The following is an 18,153-nucleotide window of genomic DNA, read 5'->3' as shown; positions in this document are numbered from 1 at the left end:
ATGCCAACTCTCTCTCTCTACTCACTGATGGCTAACGGTAAATACTGCTTTTCCTCAAAGAGTCATACTGCAAAGTAGGCTACATAATTATAAGACCTACGCAGTAGTTTTTTTTGAAAGCTGACTAATATACATTACAATAAACCCGTAAAAGCCTCTTTAATCTTCTGGAAAGTTTATGATCCAGTAATAAGATAGGATTGCTTTCAAAGTGCTTAAATCCACATTCGATTGTCTGTCGAATCAGTTTACTCAACAACCTGATCAATATACTGACAAAAACAGGAACATGAAGACCTCTTTAGATAATCAAAGTAACAGAAGAATTTAAGGCCGGTTCAGTAAACTTTGCTAAACAATAGCCAAAGACTGAATCTCTTAAACAAAACAAAAAAACATGTAAATTATTAATTATTCCATCGTCCTGGCACGAAATGAAGTATTTGAATAACTATACTTCACGCAACAGCTGAGTTTCTATTGGCTGAAAATAGATTAGAAGGTTATGCCCAAGAAAAAATAGTTTTTAGATCGCTTCACCTGCATGTAGGGTTGGACATGAATTTACACTTCACTCGGAAAACTTTCTGAAAGAGTTCTTCTCGATGATGTACACGTATTTGATCTATATCTGTCTTGTTTTGCCATTGTGCAGTATGATGTCTGCAACGCAAGGTTAGTTTTACTTAAACCCATCATTAGCGGAAAAAATATGGCGAAAATAAACTTTTACACTGTTTAAGAGTGGCTGTTGTTTTAAAGCATCTTTGTTTAGTTACCAACGATGGCGTTTTTCCTCTTGTTTTTGGGGTAGATCAGCCTTTTATAAATTAAATGTTTGAAGCTTTTCATGACTAAATAAATTATTTTTTGGTAGATTTTGATGGGCTTATAGAAGTTATGGCTTGCATCTGCTCTATGGACGAAATAGAGACAAAGCAGACAATTACTGATAGTTATTTTGAAGTTTTTTGCGAACATGGTTCGAAAGGATCTTTAATTTTAGATGGAGAATCACTGTCATTTTCTCTATAATTCAGGAAATCCATTCCTGTCTGACATTTGTCATGTGCAGTATTATGTAGGTATCTCAGGTGGCAGTGCAAGTTTGAAAGCCAGTGGTGCTAAGATCGTTCTAGAGCAAATTGACAAATCTGCATGAGCACCGAGAATTCGTTGGAAAGCGAATGGAGCAAAGAAAATATCATTCTCTTTTCTCTTTCATCTCGGCTTAAAATTATCAAACATGAAAGCCACTTGGAAATGCAATGGTTGTTTCCATGGATTTGTACCACCGTGACAATTGAAACTGACTACTTATTAATAAGAGGTTCCTTTAAAATATTCAGTCCACTTGACTTAGCGCAGAGCATTATATTTTGTAAAAACTCGCGCGGTGAGATAAGTAGTCTGAAAAAATTATGATGGAGGCTTTAGCCATACGAAATTTCCAACTTCTCAGAAGCAGATCTAGATGATTTCTATAATACCCTTTGGGACTTATGAAATATATTTTTTTGCGATCTATTTTTTTAAAATATCATTGAAGTATTAAATTATTAATATCGCCAATCGGTGCGACTGATATTGAAGGGCTTAATAGTCAACAGTAAATTTGTTATGCAGACGACACTAAACTCTATTTATCACACCATGATCTCCGAGCATTGGAGGAAGGTATAAACTGAGACTTAGCCAGTTCGACACAATGGTTTCGACAGAATGGGATGACGGTTAGCAAATCCAGACAAATATCAGGGTTTGGTTTTAGGAAACACTGATTGTGATTTCCAGTTAGAATGTGCAGGGAGGCCAATACCTACCTCCAGTGAAATAAAATTATTAGGTGTAACATTAGATGACAAGCTGAAATTCGATACTCATGTTGCATCGATCTGTCGAAAGGTGGCGGGTCAGGTTAATGCTTTAAATAGGCTTAAAAATATCCTGCCTCTTATTTATTTTACCTCACTTTGAAAATTGTAGCCAGATATAGCACCACTGTGGGGAAAGGAATACAAATAAAATGGAAAGGGTAAATCAACGTGCGCTTAGATCATGTATACAAAGATAAGGGTATTTTATATGAAGACTTGCTCGATTGTATCGGATTGCATACGACATCAAAGAGTCGTAGGATTCAATACATGTTGCTAACAGTCAATAACTGCTATTTATATAAGGTCCCCGACCTATTACTGACTTAGTTAAACCAAGGAGGACGGATTACAATTTAAGAGGCACTAACATGCTTTCCTTACCTAAGGTTCACAGTACCAAGCATGGTCTTAAGTCATTTTGTTATTTTGCTGCTAAGACTTGGAACGCGATACCAGATGCTATACGCGCAAAGGCTGGCGCAAGAACGTTTCTTCACGATATCCGTCGCCTAAAATTTTAAGTTTTTAGTTTTTGATCTCTGTTTTACTACACATGTATACAAATATATATTTTAATTTTGAAATATCCCTTTTGTAATAACATTTTACTTAATGTACATAATGTCTTGATGTAGGTTGTAATTTTTATTGTATATTTTGTTGTGGGCTTCCTGGTAAGTAGCTAGTAGCTAAGTGTTGTGCCACATTAAATAAAGAACTACTACTACTACTACTACTACTACTACTACGCTCATTCTAGGTTTTTGTTTAATTCCAGACTTCAGTGACGCAGACGAATGCCGCACTTTGGTGTTTCGACCTGAAAAAGCCTTTGATGGCAAACGCCTGGCAAACCACGTAATTCGCGTGGTGGAAATCATGATCGCAGGGTTTTGTAAGAACGTGTGCTACATGGAACCCGACTGTGTCAGTATTAATCTCGATAAAACAGCAGAGGAACGTGGAAAGTATCTATGCGAACTGAATAATGTCACTCAAGAAGGACACGAACATGAGCTGGAGGAGAACAAATATTATTTTCATCATTCTGCTGATGCAAGTATTCTGTGTTGATCTACCCATTAATTGGTCCAAAAAGTAACGAAAAATATTTCAATAATGCAACTATGTTTGTTGTAAGCCTTCGAATAATTTCACTTTTCTTCTTTAACCTAACGATCCTCTTTGAGTTTTAGTAAAGAGGTTGAGATTGAACGAAACCTGGGCCGCAAATTGCATTTATCGGCTCAGTCTCAAGAGAATGACAAGGCCTAAGATACAATTGCGATGACTAAGTCAAATTATCATCAGTTTGAAGAGACGTATACTTGATTACAAATTTATCTCTTTGGCTTTAGAGCGCATGTGTCACAAACCGCTGTAAGAATGAAGGCACTTGTCAAAGTGGTTTTACTGACAAAGGCTATCGCTGTTTGTGTTCTGCTGGATTCAAAGGAGAAGACTGCGGCCAAGGTAAACAGAAATTGTTTTTTAAATAAGTGAGGACGTCCAAAACTATTTAGCAAGCGGAACGAGAAAAGCTGTTAAAGGAGAATTACCTACGGTTATTATCAAAGGAATTTAGATCTTCTTCTTTACCTGTCCATTCTTCTTCATGAAAAAGAGGAGATCGAACAAGAATTACTTCGAAATTTATCCTTTAATTACTCATCCACCGTGGTTTCGAGGCATCATTCGGACCCACCCGCCTGTTCATTACTAGAAAAAAAATTATTTCAAAGTCCATTTGCCAAGAACGAACCGATCTCGTTCTTTATCTGAATTACTTTTTACACTAGGCTGCATTTGGATTAACGCAAAAACTCATCATTCCTTTTAACCGAATGTCAAAAAGCGAAACCCTTAGTAATCATGGCAGCTAATCAGAAAAAAAGAAAAAAATCCAGCAGAAATTAATGAGAAATCAAAGAAAAACCAAGCCAGCAAGCCTAAGGGCAAGAAAACGCGATTCTGCGTAGCTTGCAGTTTTGAGTGCGGTTTGAGAGGTAAAAACGAGTAGCAGAGAAGCGAGGCGTTTGGTAAGCTACTCCTATTGGCGGCTCTGCCCCTCTTTACCTCTGTTAGGGGCTAACATACGCCAGCTTTGCAGGCCGGGAAATGGCGAGTGATTGAGTTGCAGTTGGTTTTGATACGTTTCATTAAGGGTATGGCTCGAGTATTTGAACCAATCACAGGGCAGGACAAAAACCAGCAGACCATGGGTTACCTTTAACGCTCAAGCGAAAATCATTCTTTGGAGAATTGTCCCGCCATCAAAAATTATTAATTTCTTCTCAGACATTGACGAGTGTGCTACAGAAACACATAGCTGTAATGCCAATGCTGTGTGCAACAATACTGAAGGATCATACAAGTGTTCATGCAAACCTGGATACTTTGGGGATGGAAAAATCTGCACAATGAGTAATGAATCTCTTTTGATGTTTCCATGAGGTTTCTTGTGATGCTCTGTTTCAAAGTAAACGCCTTTCATTTGCGTTTTTTTCTCTTTAAATGTAATTTTTCGTTTCAATCAGATTTTAAAATACCACACGTTCTTTTTTCTGTTGTTGTTTAAGGGTCCGTTGTTATGTCATCAGAGAAGAGGGTGATTTTGTCTATGTTAATCACCTGCCTTGTATTGATCAGTTTGCAAAAATTTGGAGGAAACTTGATGCTTTTAATGATCACATGAATGCAAAACTACTCACAATGCTACCGAGAAGATTAATATTCATATGTTACTCTTCTTTCAGTCTCAACATGCAAAGAAATTTACGAAAGGAATATGTAAGTAAAATAGCTCAATGACAATATCAGAAATAGGTAAGAACGATATAAGCCATCAGGGCCGGGTTGTTCAAAGCTGTGTTAAGATAACCCAGGGTTAGTGTGAAATTTGATTTTAGATCTGAAAGCTCTGAAAGAAAATTCAGCTTAATTCCATTTGTCTACAATTTGATGATTGAATGTCCTAAAAAGAACTAGGAAAATTATCCCAAAATGGCTTTTGATTAGAGAAATTTAGAAACCTGGATTAAAATTTAACCCTGGGTTAGAGCTAATCGGCCTTTGAACAACTGGGCCCAGAAGGAATAAAAGCAATCATTTTAACAACAATCCAGCCCCTGATCCTTTATGATAATCATCCGAGCCGACTAGCTTCTTTTTGGAAAAGAATTGAAACGTACGTTGTGTCTCTTGAAAAGTTATAAGACCTACTGAATATGCAAAAGTCTCGCTATGTACTACCAGTTCTCACAAAGTATTTTATCCAACAGATTAAACAAGAGTGGTAAGGTTGTCCTGCTCTTGGACTCAAAGCCAATTTACGTTTTCTGTCACATGGGAGACTTTGGATGCGGAGATGGAGGATGGACACCTGTCATGAAAATTGATGGCAGCAAGGTATAAATTGATTTGCTATCAATAAAGTATAAAATCATTTAAAAATCATTGCAGATAGAGGTCAGTGTAAGTAAGCGAAATAGGGTATATGAGAAAATGTATGCCGTTTCCTTTACAACTACCTAAAGTCGTTCGCTCGACCGTTCACTCTTTACGAGGAACTTTACTCTTTACTTCCGTTCACTCTTTACGCCATCTTTACGAGGCGGGAAAAAAATGGCAACTGTCTTTCCAACAAACACTAAGGGTCGCTTACAATTATTTAATGACCGTGAGCCTAAAACAGTCTATAACGGGTATCAAACTAAATAAGAAAAACTCCTTTATCATCGATTTCAGAGAACCTTCCATTACGACTCTCATTTCTGGAGCGACAGAATAGCTTATAACCTTTTTGGAGGAGAGACTGGGTTTGACTTACAACAGACCAAGTTACCGACCTACTGGAACACATCCGTCTCCAAGATCTGTCTCGGTATGAGGATTGAACAACAGACCAAATTCACTGTAATCAATGAGCACGCTAACTCCCTGCACTCACTGATCGCCGCTGGAATATACCACGCCACCTCACTGGGTCGTAACATGTGGAAGTGGCTGATTGGCTCACAGGCCTCCTTGCAGCCCCACTGCAACAAAGAAGGTTTCAATGCGGTGGGAGACAACCCTCGGCAATCCAAAGCAAGAATCGGCATCACCGCCAACCAGGAGAATGACTGCTCTTCTTGTGACTCCCGAATTGGTTTTGGTACAGGAGGTTACCTTAATGACTTCAACACCTGTGGCAATGAAGCAACACACGCGCCAGACAATGGAAACAAGCACATCAAAGCCATGGGATACATCCTGGTGCAGTAACTGGGGACACAGTTCACTTCCCAAATTTTAATTCAAGCTTTAAAAACGAAGTAGAAATTGGCCAAGAAGACAAATTCCATATTCATGAGACGTCGATTTCGCGGGCTGTATGAGCAAGGAAGTTACATGTCTCACCGTTTTAGTATCTCGAAGTAAAACAATTATGCACATCAAGTGTCGATGGATAATTACCTAGCCGCTTCGTGGCTCGGTAAATATCCACCACCAACCATTTCCACTTCGGTGAAGAGTTGTTAATCACTTTATCATGCTCTAACAATAAATTCTCGTGACTAATTTACAATGAAATGTGTAGCAATTAGAGGGGAGAAGCTTTGTTTACCTAGAATCGTAGAATCCAAAACCCCCGAGCTGAACGTGTAATTAACGACAGAAAAAGATAGTTGTGTAAGGTAGTGTTCTTCATTTCCTTTTTTTAAAGGGCCGTTACTTCCTGATTTGAACTCTTCCTTTCATACTGATATCTTATGGTTTGCTTGAAGTTTTACAGAGCTGAAGAGCCTATAACCTCAGCGGCAAAACAGTTCTTCCTAGAAATAATAAAGACACCGTCATTAACAACTTATAATTATTTTCAGTTCAGTTGATGGTTCACGTCGATCGCTCAGGAAAGAGTTGACTTAAAAAGGAATGTTGTCGGTGGTGGTGACTGACCACTCGTCATCATCTCACTCAAGTTAAGAGCATTTTGTCGGTCGAGTGCTACAAGTTTCGGTAGTGTAAACTAATTGGACAGTTTTGCCGCAAATATGGTCTGTAGGTTACAATGCGAAAAAGTCCGGTCGGTAATGAGTTGCGAATCACAATATTCGGACCGAGCCTGGATTGGGCTAGCAGAAAGTTCTACTATTTATTAGTTTCCAACTAATTTCAATAACTTTGGCTTTGAATAGCTGGTATACTATCTTTGAACAGACTCTCACTCGCTCAACAGATATCGACAACTACTGGCGCTATATAAACGACTTCCTCATCCCATATTTACATTCATGAACCCAACAGAGCCAGCTAACCCCACCGACGGATTTTAACTGACAAGTCAGAACCGAACAGTGGATGGCATCACGTGCAGCAAAATAAACAATGTCTGTTGTAAGGGAACAGTCATAACTGGGGGGAGGTCCAGAGGATTTTGATTCCTACGACCCCCCATTCCGCCTTGTTGGCATTAAATTGGTAGTCAGTTTTCTTTGTTCACCTCTTCCCCTCCATGGCTCCATGATCTGTAGGCGAAGACTGATTAGCCTCCTTCGCAGACGTTCTTTGGGCTCGTCACGCAATCTTCCTCTCCCACGAATGTCTGCTGAAACGAATGGGTTGTTTAATTAGACCAATCACAGTGCACTTCCCGATCAAGGCAGCAAACTTTGAACCTTGATAATTTTTTTCTTGAGATACAATGAATATATGAAGGTCATATATTTTGAACTGCGGTATTAGATACGTATGATACACGATCCTCGCAGTAGATAGCGCTATTTAAGCAATAGCGAAAATCAGACCTAAAAAAAATCAGGCCTTTACGGGACTCCAACCACTGACCTCTGCGATACTAGTGCAGCGCTCTACCAATTGAGCTAACAAGCCAACTGGGAGCAGGCCGTTAAGTTGATTAGTAATAAACCCGTGAAAGTGATAAATGAGATACAATGAATATATAAAGATCATATATTTTGAACTGTAGTATTAGATACGTATGATGCACGATCCTCGCAGTAGATAGCGCTATTAAAGCAATAGCGAAAATCAGACCTAAAAAAAATCAGGCCTGTACGGGACTCGAACCACTGACCTCTGAATCAACTTAACGGCCAGCTCCCAGTTGGCTTGTTAGCTTAATTGGTAGAGCGCTGCACTAGTATCGCAGAGGTTAGTGGTTCGAGTCCCGTACAGGCCTGATTTTTTTCAGGTCTGATTTTCGCTATTGCTTAAATAGCGCTATCTACTGCGATGATCGTGCATCATACGTAATTTTTTTCTTGTTGACGTGATGGTGTTTCCTGAGCATTTTTAGCTAAGTGCTTCCACTGAGTATATCATAACTTTCGCCCATTGTTCGATCATTTTCGGCGTTAGAAGAAGTAGAAGTGGTAGGGGATTGTTAAAATTTCAGTGATTTCGCTGCAGATCGTTGCTGGAGTTGTAAAGCTGTTGTAGGTTCGATCGGGACGTAAATGTTCTCAATGTCCCTGTCCTTTTCAGCGGAAGTTCGACGTGAGCGTTTCGTCTTATTTGCTACTTTCTTCAAGTCTTTTTTTATCTCCTCCTGAAGGGATCGCAGATTTGTTTTAGCTTTTTCAAAACGAAGTAACCGCTTGTAGCACTTATTGCAGATGAACGGTCGCTCGACGAAAACACATTCAAATCTGTTTGCACAGCGTATTCAGTTAAGTGTGCAATATCCACTGAACTCTTACCAAACACTCTTATTTTCGCCTGCGGGATTAACGGAAAGCTGCACAGAAAACAGTTCTTTCCGACGATTTTTTTCGGAGTTTCTGAAGCAAGGTTTTGAGATCTGTTTTCCACGAGTAATAAGAAACGCGAGAAAATTAAACCCCCTCTTGGGAGTTGTTCTATCACAGCTTATGATTAGCTTTCTATTAAACAATAACCAAGCGCCAATTGGCTCTTAGGTGATCTCCACGTGCTCTCCGACAGATCGTTTTGAAAAATAGGAAAGGAATGTGCCCATTTGTTTCAGCAGACGTTCGTGGGGGAGGAAGATTACGTGACGAGCCCAAAGAACGACTGCGTAGGAGGCTAACGACTGATCGGCCCTCCGAAATCTCCTAAACCCTCCCGGTGATAAATCATGACTAGTTCCAAAACTATCCTTTCTTTTGCATGAGACAACTACAGAATTCTTTTCAAAAAAATTTGGAAATGAAATCTGACTGATCCTTTTGGGATTATTTATGAATTAAAAGGTGTCATCTGAAGGTGTGGTGTAAGAGGTCATGACTAACGGATATATTCCGGAAGGAAATCTGTTCAGTTGAAGAACTGATGATCATCGTGTTAAAATTACTATCTTCATTCGTATTCCACGTGGAAACTACCGTCTTAAGCAAATGATACAGAAAAGTCGTTGATTCTAATGAGAGCGAGAAAAGTAGGCAATATTTTAAGCATTGCTACTTTTTGGGTTCCGTTACTTCTCTCATCTGAGCCAATTACTTTTCGTACAAATAATTAATGTCTGTGGGCTCCAAAAGAATTAAAAAGTCGCTATTTCGTGTATCACCTTTAGTGTGTGATCTGATCGTGACTTCCCTTGGCCTACAACTCGCGATGTGGACGTATAATGAACACCGAATACGTCTTCGTAGTCAATATCTACCGCATTCGTAAAATTTGAATTAGCACAATTAACACGTCTTAGACTGACTACAAAAAATCTATAATTGACAGACAGATCGGATCAGAGGAGATAATTTTGAACCTATTGTTTTATTAGCTTCTACGCTTTAGGATACTACATTTTCTACTTGATGATGGCTTCTTGGCTTAAAATTTGGGAAGCTAACTGTGTCCCCAGTCACTGCACCAGGATGTACCCCATTGCTTTGATATGCTTGTTTCCATTGTCTGGCGAGTGTGTTGCTTGATTGCCACATGTGTTAGAGTCATCATGTAGACCTCCTGTACCAAAACCAATTCGGGAGTCACAAGAAGAGCAGTCATTCTGCTGGTTGGTGGTGATGCCGATTTTTGCTTTGGATTGCCGAGGGTTGTCTCCCACCGCATTGAAACCTTCTTTCTTGCAGTGGGGCTGCAAGGAGGCCAGTGAGCCAATCAGCCACTTCCACGTGTTACAACCCAGTGAGGTGGCGCGGTATTTCCCGTCAGCGATCAGTGGATAGAGTGAGTTGGCGTGCCTGTTGATCACAATGAACCTGAGCTGATAACCAATCTTTATACCGAGGCAGATCTTGGAGAAGGGTGTGTTCCAGTAGGTCGGTAACTTAGTCTCTTTTAAGTCAAAGCCAGTCCTGCCTCCAGCAAGTTAAGATGTATTTCTGTTGCTCCAGAAATGGGAATTGTAATGGAAGGTTCTCTGAAAAACAAAAAAACAATTTTTCAATTTTTTTTCTTTTTTTGCAATCAATAATCTTTAGAGTTTCTGAAAGGAGACAAGGAGTTTACCTTTGCGCCGTTAATCTTCATGGCCAGCGTCCATCCTCCACCACCGCATCCAAAGTTTCCCATGTGACAGTAAACAGGAATCTTTTGTGAACCAAACATCAGCGGGTACACTTGGCTTCGTCTCGACCTTATGGAAAAAGAATAAGTAAGATGTAACGGAGTAAGTCAGCCTGTAAGCAGGCAAAAGGCCCTCTGACTGAATAAACATCCTGCGATCAAGCGAACGTTTTGGAATCTCGCAATTAAATCACTTCACCATATACTTACTTTCCTATGTCGTACTGCTCCTTGCAAGAAGAGAAGGGAGAGACTATATGGAGGATAAGACTACGATTTTAAGATCTGGGTGCATCGACACACTTCAAAAATAAAAACATATCACCGAAAAAAGTACCTGGAAGCTTTGGAGGCAAGGCGTCCTTTACCAGCGCAACAAGATTTTTTACTTCGGTTCGAAGCTTCTTGATGTCCTTGCTGATCTCACCGCAGTGATTGGCGGTACAGGATTGTTGTCTGGCGCGGATTAAAACAGCGAACAAAGCGAGGACATTTGCGATGAAATAAACTGCGAAAAGTAAGCGTATATTAAAAATTTATCAACGTCATGAAATGTTTTCTGTGTTGCTCAACCGGTAAATAACTCGGATTGTGGTCATTTTGCTTCCTTACTGTTTGTTATCATTGTTAAACACAACTCGTATTTTCTTGCTCACACTCACCGACATCCAATAAACAAGTTCCTGTTTGAAGTTTATTTTTAACTTCATTCGATCGCATTGTATAATTTCCTCTAAAGAAATTATCATAGCCTTTGAATATCTGCTCGTAATATAGCCATCTATCTGTTGAAAAATGAGGGGCCCATTTGAGAGCGAATATATTGCAGTTTTATAGAATCAAATTTATATGTTTATTTTTAATGAGCTGACCATGTTTACATTCATGCATGCCCACACAATTAACTGAGGCCATTATTGTTTTGTTTTTGGTCCATATATTACTTTATCTAGTTAAAACGATAAGGACTGCGTTGAGCTTGTCGATGGCTGTGCTCTTGGTGACTAGGTTTTCTATCCATTTGATCATATGTTTACGGCTTATTCAAAAAGTGAGGTATTACCGATTCAGCCACCAAGTTCACACGATTTAAATGAATCGAATAAAGGAGTAAGTTTTTTGAGAAACTTTGGCACTTCTTTAGTTCAGATTATCACGAGATAATTCGATTTTAACATCTGAGTTGCCTACGTTAATTGGCCACCGTAAATAGATTATAAAGCTGATATTTCGAGCGTTCGTCCTTCGGCAGAGCGAGGACTAACGATCGAAGCGGTGGCCCATTTACATTGTGAACTCAGCTGATAAAATCAAATTATCTTGTATAGATTAAAGCTTTACGATTGGCATCAACAAGATGTCTGGTGAAACTTCGTTTACGCATGACGAGCTTTGCCCACCAAAAAAATTTATGCAAATTAGGCTAAGCCGGATCTGAGTTCCGCCTGGCAATTATTAACTGTAAGAGAAGATCTCAGTTCGCGCCCACAGCACGTTCAAGGTGTTGCGGATGAAGTTTCTGTAATTACTTTTTGGCACTTTTCGGCGTCAAAATTGCATAGTTTGGGTAACCCAAAACCCTTAAGCTGACCTTTCTTGTCATAACACGAATGTTTTCCAGAAAGGGACACGCGGTAATGTCGTTGTCTCTCGTGTGCAGGCATTTTTCCAGGTAAAACCCTCGCGTGGAATCAACTCATGTTTAATTTAACGCTCCTTCTATGCGCACAATGTAAGCCAAAGCAATTTTATAGTTAAACGTAAAGATCAGAATATTTTCTTCTAAGGATGATAAATGATCGACGCTGAAATAAATTATACGCTGAAGAAATTGCAAAACAGCATAACATGTAAAAGAGGAAATTTGGAAAAATACGAAGTTACGGAAACCATGAAAATCTTCGATTTTTAAGAAAGGAAATTTTTGTAATTCCAAGCTAAGTAAGCTTTTCTAGTGTTTCATTCTTTAAGGCTTTGTGTAGAGCGTGGCCTTTGTTTTATAAACCGTAAAACTTAGTGACAAGTCGAAAGGGCTCGCTCTTGGTTATGATACCAAAGAATAGAGGGACACCACGGTGATCTTCCAGGTGTTTGATCATCGTCGCCGCTCGTGGTGTACTTCGCTACTTAGGTGAGCGAGATCGACGTTCTTCCTCTCTTTAATTCAGACAGCTGTGTGAAAGACCTGATCCTTACAATGAAAAACGGTCGATTGTGCTTTTTCAGTGGCGGCTTTCACGCTCGTCCGTATTCAGCGCTTATCCTAAACATGCATGGCATCTCTAGCTATCTACAAGACACGCTGCGATGTATTATTCGTCCACGTTCAACACAACAACTGCGCTAGTGAGATAGAGAATCGAAAGATCACATTGTTGCGCTCGAGGCAGAGTGCGCTGTTTGCCAAGTTCTACAATGGACAACAGATCGTACGGCCTCCCGCAAGAATAAGGACAAGGTCTATCAGTTACAAGCAATGGATAAGTGGAATTGTAAAAAGTTTTAATTCGTCCGTGCATCGAAAGGCCGATGGTATGTAATTTTGCTCTTTTCCGTTCTTCACACACTCGAATAGCTGTTAAAATTAAATTTAATTGCGGGTTGTGCAGTCAAAATGTAACGTCGCCCAACATGGTTTTAGTTAAACCAGTGTCTTCTGAGGCGCTTCCACCAAAATAATTTAGAAGGGAACAACAGCGCTAACCGATTTAATATCTTCTCAAGAACATGTCAAAGTCTATTAAAACGCAGAAATTAAAAATAGTAAGAATTGGTGGTTCATGTTAAAAATCATTAAAGAACAGTTCTCAGTTTGGCTCGATAGTGCTGTCACTTTGCAGTAGTTGTTCATAGTGACTTACTCATTACTTTCAGTATTTGTTCGAGCTGTTCCTCGACGAAATAGGGGACATACAAGAAATCGCAATTCACCTCTTAAACAAAAATAATAAGCCCTTCTCCCAATTGGACACCAGATATGACTGCGTAGTAATAATTGCGTTGTACGCAAAGTTGCAGTGTGAGAAAAATGAGTGAGGAAAATAATTCGAAGTGCTGTACAGCGCGGTTTTTAACATAGATTACCTAGCTAAATGACCTGCTTGTCTTAGATATTTATGATAATATAGGAAGGTCCCCAAGGAATACTAATAACCCGGCGTGTAACTTTGTGATTGACAAAACCTGATAACTCAGGTTTATGTTTGAAAGGGCAAATCATTTAGTACATTTCACTCCAGAAGTAAATAATCTCTTAACTTTCGTAATTATTATTTTGGTTTCAGGCAAATGGTGTCGAGTTGAAAGATACTAAGTTCCTGAAACATACATCCAAGGTTTGTTAGCAGGCATGCCGAATGCTTTTAATAAACGTGCGAGGGTAAAAATACATTTGCGGCCCCCTGTATGGAGAGAAAAATCCAAAGTTTTTTATTACAGGGATGGTAGAGTGAATGATGTTATTTCTGGTCTGAGTCATCAAAGTTCTGTACCATTAGAGTTAAGAAAAGCTATCGGGGGAATATGGAGGTTGCTGCAAGTAGTAGCTGTTAAACTCTCAACAAGCTTTACAGGCGGCCAATTAAGAGCATGGGGCAAGAAATCAAGCACGATTCTCACCCAGTAAACTAAAATGGTTGTTGGCAATTGAGATGGACGAGCAACCAGGGAATTTGAAGTAATCTGGTGGCCTGATCTTTTCTCAGGCACTAAAAATGGGAAACTGACCTTGCGATTTTATGTTCCTAAAGTGATACTTTGATTTCAATGATGTGTAGTACACAGTCTAGTTGACTTGTTCGTCATGTTTCCATAAATTTAGTAGCTGTTTCTTGGCAGTTTTTGTAAGTTTGTAAAATGTGTTTTGCATTTAGAGGTACAAACTTGTCTGTAGAAGACTAAGATTAAACCCTGAATACAGCAAAATGACCCTGTAATATTAATGCAATTCATGTCTAGCTGGGCGCACTATACTCTGATGCCCTTCATTCTGTTGTAACCAAATTCAGAGGAAAAAAAAACACCTGGAGAAACTCTTAGAGGGATAATATCTGTGGACTTTCACCATTTCTATGGTCATCAGGAATGACAGAATAAAGCAGTAACTGTTCACAAAGTCTTAATTCACTTAACTGAAAGAATAATGAGTTGGAGGGAACTATAGATCATTTTTTTCCAAGCATCTCTAATAATTCATGTTGGAAATAATAATAACATTGATAACAATGATAATGATAATAATGATAATAATAATAATAACAATAATAATGATAATAATAATAATAATAATAATAACGATAAAAATATTTACAATAGTTAGAGAAATAATGTTCATTATCCTGATGGTTATAATTCCTATGATTATTTCCATTAATCTAATCATTATTATTATCATTCATATTACTATTATGATTATTTCAATGTTTATCTATGAACAAAATAGTGTTATTGTTAGTCTAGCTGAATGAGTATCCAAGTGATTGAAACTGGGGCAAAAACAAATCAAGAAAAGGCAGAAAAACCCCAAAAACTGTTCAGGACTGCAATTCTTGAGTTGGCTCATTGTGAAAGGTTTTGGGACTTCATTAAGCTAGTGCTGTCTGTAGTGGGCCCTGTGTCAAAGAGAGAAGAGTAGCAGCTGAGTTAATAATAATAATACTAAGGACAATGATAGCATTGATTGACCAAAGTCACCCTATGACTAATAACAGATGCTACGTGACAAACAGCATAAGCAACACACTTTTCAAAACAAAAAGAGCAAGCTAAAACTGCCATCAGATAAAAATAACTGTCCATAAAAGACTGACAGCATAGAGCTGAAAAAAAAAATAGGGACTGGTTCTGCCATCAGATAACAACAGTCCATAGACTGACCACCCAAGAGAAACAGAACAGATCGGTGGCTCTGCCATCAGATAACAACAGCCCATAATGGACTGACTACCCAAGAGAAACAGATCCACCTGTTAGTTCTGCCATCAGATAACAACAGTCCATGGACTAACTACCCAAGAAAAACAGAACTAGGCAGGTGGTTTTGAATCAGAAAACAACTATTTAAGACCTCTGTACAATGTGTCTTAGAAAATCTTCTGCATTCTAACAATCTATTGAAGGGACAAACTATCAGAAACACTTGAATTTCTATTGGGGGGAGGAATTAAATGAAAATCTACTTGCCTCAGCATGCCATCCTCATTGAGCAGCCTATTTCAATTTGAAAATGATGATCACAATCATAAAGATAATGATAATGATAACAATAAGAAATCATTATTATTATCATTTATATTACTATTATGATTATTTCAATGTTTATCTATGAACAAAATGGTGTTATTGTTAGTCTAGCTGAATGAGTATCCAAGTAATTGAAACTGAGACAAAATAATCTCAAGAAAAGCCAGGAAAACCCCAAAAACTGTTCAGGACTGCAATTCTTGAGTTGGCTCATTGTGAAAGGTTTTGGGACTTCATTAAGCTAGTGCTGTCTGTAGTGGGCCCTGTGGCAAAGAGAGAAGAGTAGCAGCTGAATTAACAGTTATAATAATAATGAAGACAATGATAGCATTGATTGACCAAAGTGCCTCCGACTAATAACAGATGATACGGGACAAACAGCATAAGCAACACATTTTTCAAAACAAAAAGAGCAAGCTAAAACTGCCATCAGATAAAAATAACTGTCCATAAAAGACTGACAGCATAGAGCTGAAAAAAATAGGGACTGGTTCTGCCATCAGATAACAACAGTCCATAGACTGACCACCCAAGAAAAACAGAACAGATTGGTGGTTCTGCCATCAGATAACAACAGCCCATAATGGACTGACTACCCAAGAGAAACAGATCCACCTGTTAGTTCTGCCATCAGATAACAACAGTCCATGGACTAACTACCCAAGAGAAACAGAACTAGGCAGGTGGTTTTGAATCAGAAAACAACTACTTAAGACAAGCCCTCTGAACAATGTGTCTTAGAAAATCTTCTGCATTCTAACATTCTAGTAAAGAGAAAAACTATCAGAAACACTTGAATTTCTACTTGGGGGGAGGGGGGGGGGTAAATAAATGAAAATCTACTTGCCTCAGCATGCCATCCTCATTGAGCAGCCTATTTCATTTTGAAAATGATTCAATCACAATCATAAAGATAATGATAACAATAACAAAATCATTAATAATAATGATAATTATAATAATCATAGCAATGACTACAATGACAAAGTCCGTGTTAGTCTGGCCTCTACCTTGCAGAAAATACAGCCCACCAACTGAAGCTGAATTCTTTAAAGGCATTGTATTGCAATTGGTCATTGAGGCACACAAGCCACCTCACCACGACAAGGTACGAACATTGAGGTGGAAAAAAGGGTCTGTAAAATTGACTCCATGCTGATTCGAGATGAGAAATCTGTGTTCGAAGCTTCTTCAGTTCCACTCCAAGGGAATTTACTCTAGCTGATCTTTCGGTAAGTTAGGAAGCGAGCTCTTCGGAGTCGTGACTGAGTTTGGCGCCAAAAGTTAAATTTTTCGCGCCTTCGGGCTCAAAGTCTAGCGTGGCGGAGTTCACCAGATTTACGATAGTCATAAATCCCGCAGATTTAATAAGTTCGTCGGGGATTGTTTATTAAGAAGAAGATAGACCAGCTATTAGACCGAACGTGAACACAACGTGAACGAGGTCGGGAATCCTGGCTAACCCCACTACTTCGAACGATGAGTTGGCCGGCTGAAGTTCCCGTGTCGCCACACTTTGGATTTCGTCGGGAAATATCTTAAATACATCGCATATGAAATATTTACGCAAAGGAACGTCACATACCTCTTTCAAAAGTAGATACCAATGCTTGCAAGGGTCAAGTGTGGCACTTGTAATCCTGCAAAGACTCTGCGTGGTTAAGTTAGCCGGTGGAAAGCCGCACGTCGAAAATCCGACTGCCTCTATGACTTCATTTCGAATGGTTTCGAAATCGAAAACATGATGCTTTTCGACATTTCGACATGAAAAATCTCGTCGAGGTTTAATATTATAATATTGGTAAGAATTTAACCAGGATACGAGGCCAAGTCGTGCGACCGCCACAGGTTTTGTACCAAAACAATAACATCGTGTACTACGATCGCAAAGCGTGAACACTGATCGATCCACCAAGTGACGCAATACTGGAAATTCGATACGGTTGTTATTCAGGTCGTGCGGTACATGAAAATTGCGATATCTTTTGTTACTGCTTTATGGCAAACCAAGCGAAAGAATCATACTTAAATAATCGAAAGAAAGGCTTTTCGAATACGGTGCCTCGCCGGTATTGCCTCTTCTGTGAAAAGGAAGGATCTTTGAAAGACTACGTGATTAAAAATGTCGTTATAAGGAAACAGGCAGAAACAGAGAAAACGCAGTATTTTATGACCATTACGCGCACAACAAACTTCATTTCATTTCATGATTTTGATTTTCATCGCCAACAGATGACCCCGCGTTAACTCGCACGCAATCGTGTATCTCTCGTGGAATCGTGGACGCTAATCTGTATAATTACATTGTGGTGTAATTAATGTGATGACATCCACCCAACGCCTTCTTCCCCAAACCTCGGCATCAGTTTACGATGCCTGCTGAGAATTTTTTTCTTGAGCAAAGCTCGTCATGTGCCTGGTTTCACCTTAAAACCTTTGCTGGGATTGCACGGACCGAGTTTCGAAAGGAAAATAGCGACCTTTACTCTTGAACTGAATTGAAGACAACTTTAAACTCTCAGACTCATATACTAGATAT

At 39.1% G+C, this 18,153-nt stretch overlaps 1 protein-coding gene, 1 long non-coding RNA gene and 1 pseudogene across 3 annotated transcripts; 1 reads left to right on the top strand and 2 right to left on the bottom strand.

Annotated features, from left to right (window-relative positions):
- Positions 1-4,758: 4,758 nt before the first annotated feature.
- LOC148729080 (putative skeletal organic matrix protein 5) lies at positions 4,759-6,455 on the top strand. The gene is made up of 2 exons (XM_088725406.1): positions 4,759-5,288; positions 5,628-6,455. The coding sequence occupies exons 1-2, from the start codon at positions 5,124-5,126 to the stop codon at positions 6,144-6,146; spliced, it is 684 nt and encodes a 227-aa protein (XP_088581532.1). The 5' UTR covers positions 4,759-5,123; the 3' UTR covers positions 6,147-6,455.
- Positions 6,456-9,563: 3,108 nt separating this feature from the next.
- LOC148729079 (putative skeletal organic matrix protein 5) lies at positions 9,564-11,460 on the bottom strand (annotated as a pseudogene). Its single transcript, XR_015988721.1, has 4 exons — positions 10,711-11,460; positions 10,584-10,626; positions 10,317-10,443; positions 9,564-10,227 (listed from the first exon to the last, which is right to left on the bottom strand). The product of XR_015988721.1 is annotated as a putative skeletal organic matrix protein 5 (transcript).
- Positions 11,461-13,779: 2,319 nt separating this feature from the next.
- LOC148729078 (uncharacterized) lies at positions 13,780-17,571 on the bottom strand. The gene is made up of 2 exons (XR_015988828.1): positions 16,462-17,571; positions 13,780-15,877 (listed from the first exon to the last, which is right to left on the bottom strand). It is a non-coding gene; the product is annotated as an uncharacterized LOC148729078 (long non-coding RNA).
- Between the last annotated feature and the right edge of the window lie 582 nt (positions 17,572-18,153).

Source organism: Stylophora pistillata, chromosome 6 (genome assembly GCF_964205215.1).
Source record: "Stylophora pistillata chromosome 6, jaStyPist1.2, whole genome shotgun sequence".
Classification (NCBI taxonomy): Eukaryota; Metazoa; Cnidaria; class Anthozoa; order Scleractinia; family Pocilloporidae; genus Stylophora; species Stylophora pistillata.
Note: the sequence above shows the minus strand (reverse complement) of the source record. Positions and strands in the feature narration are given on the sequence as shown.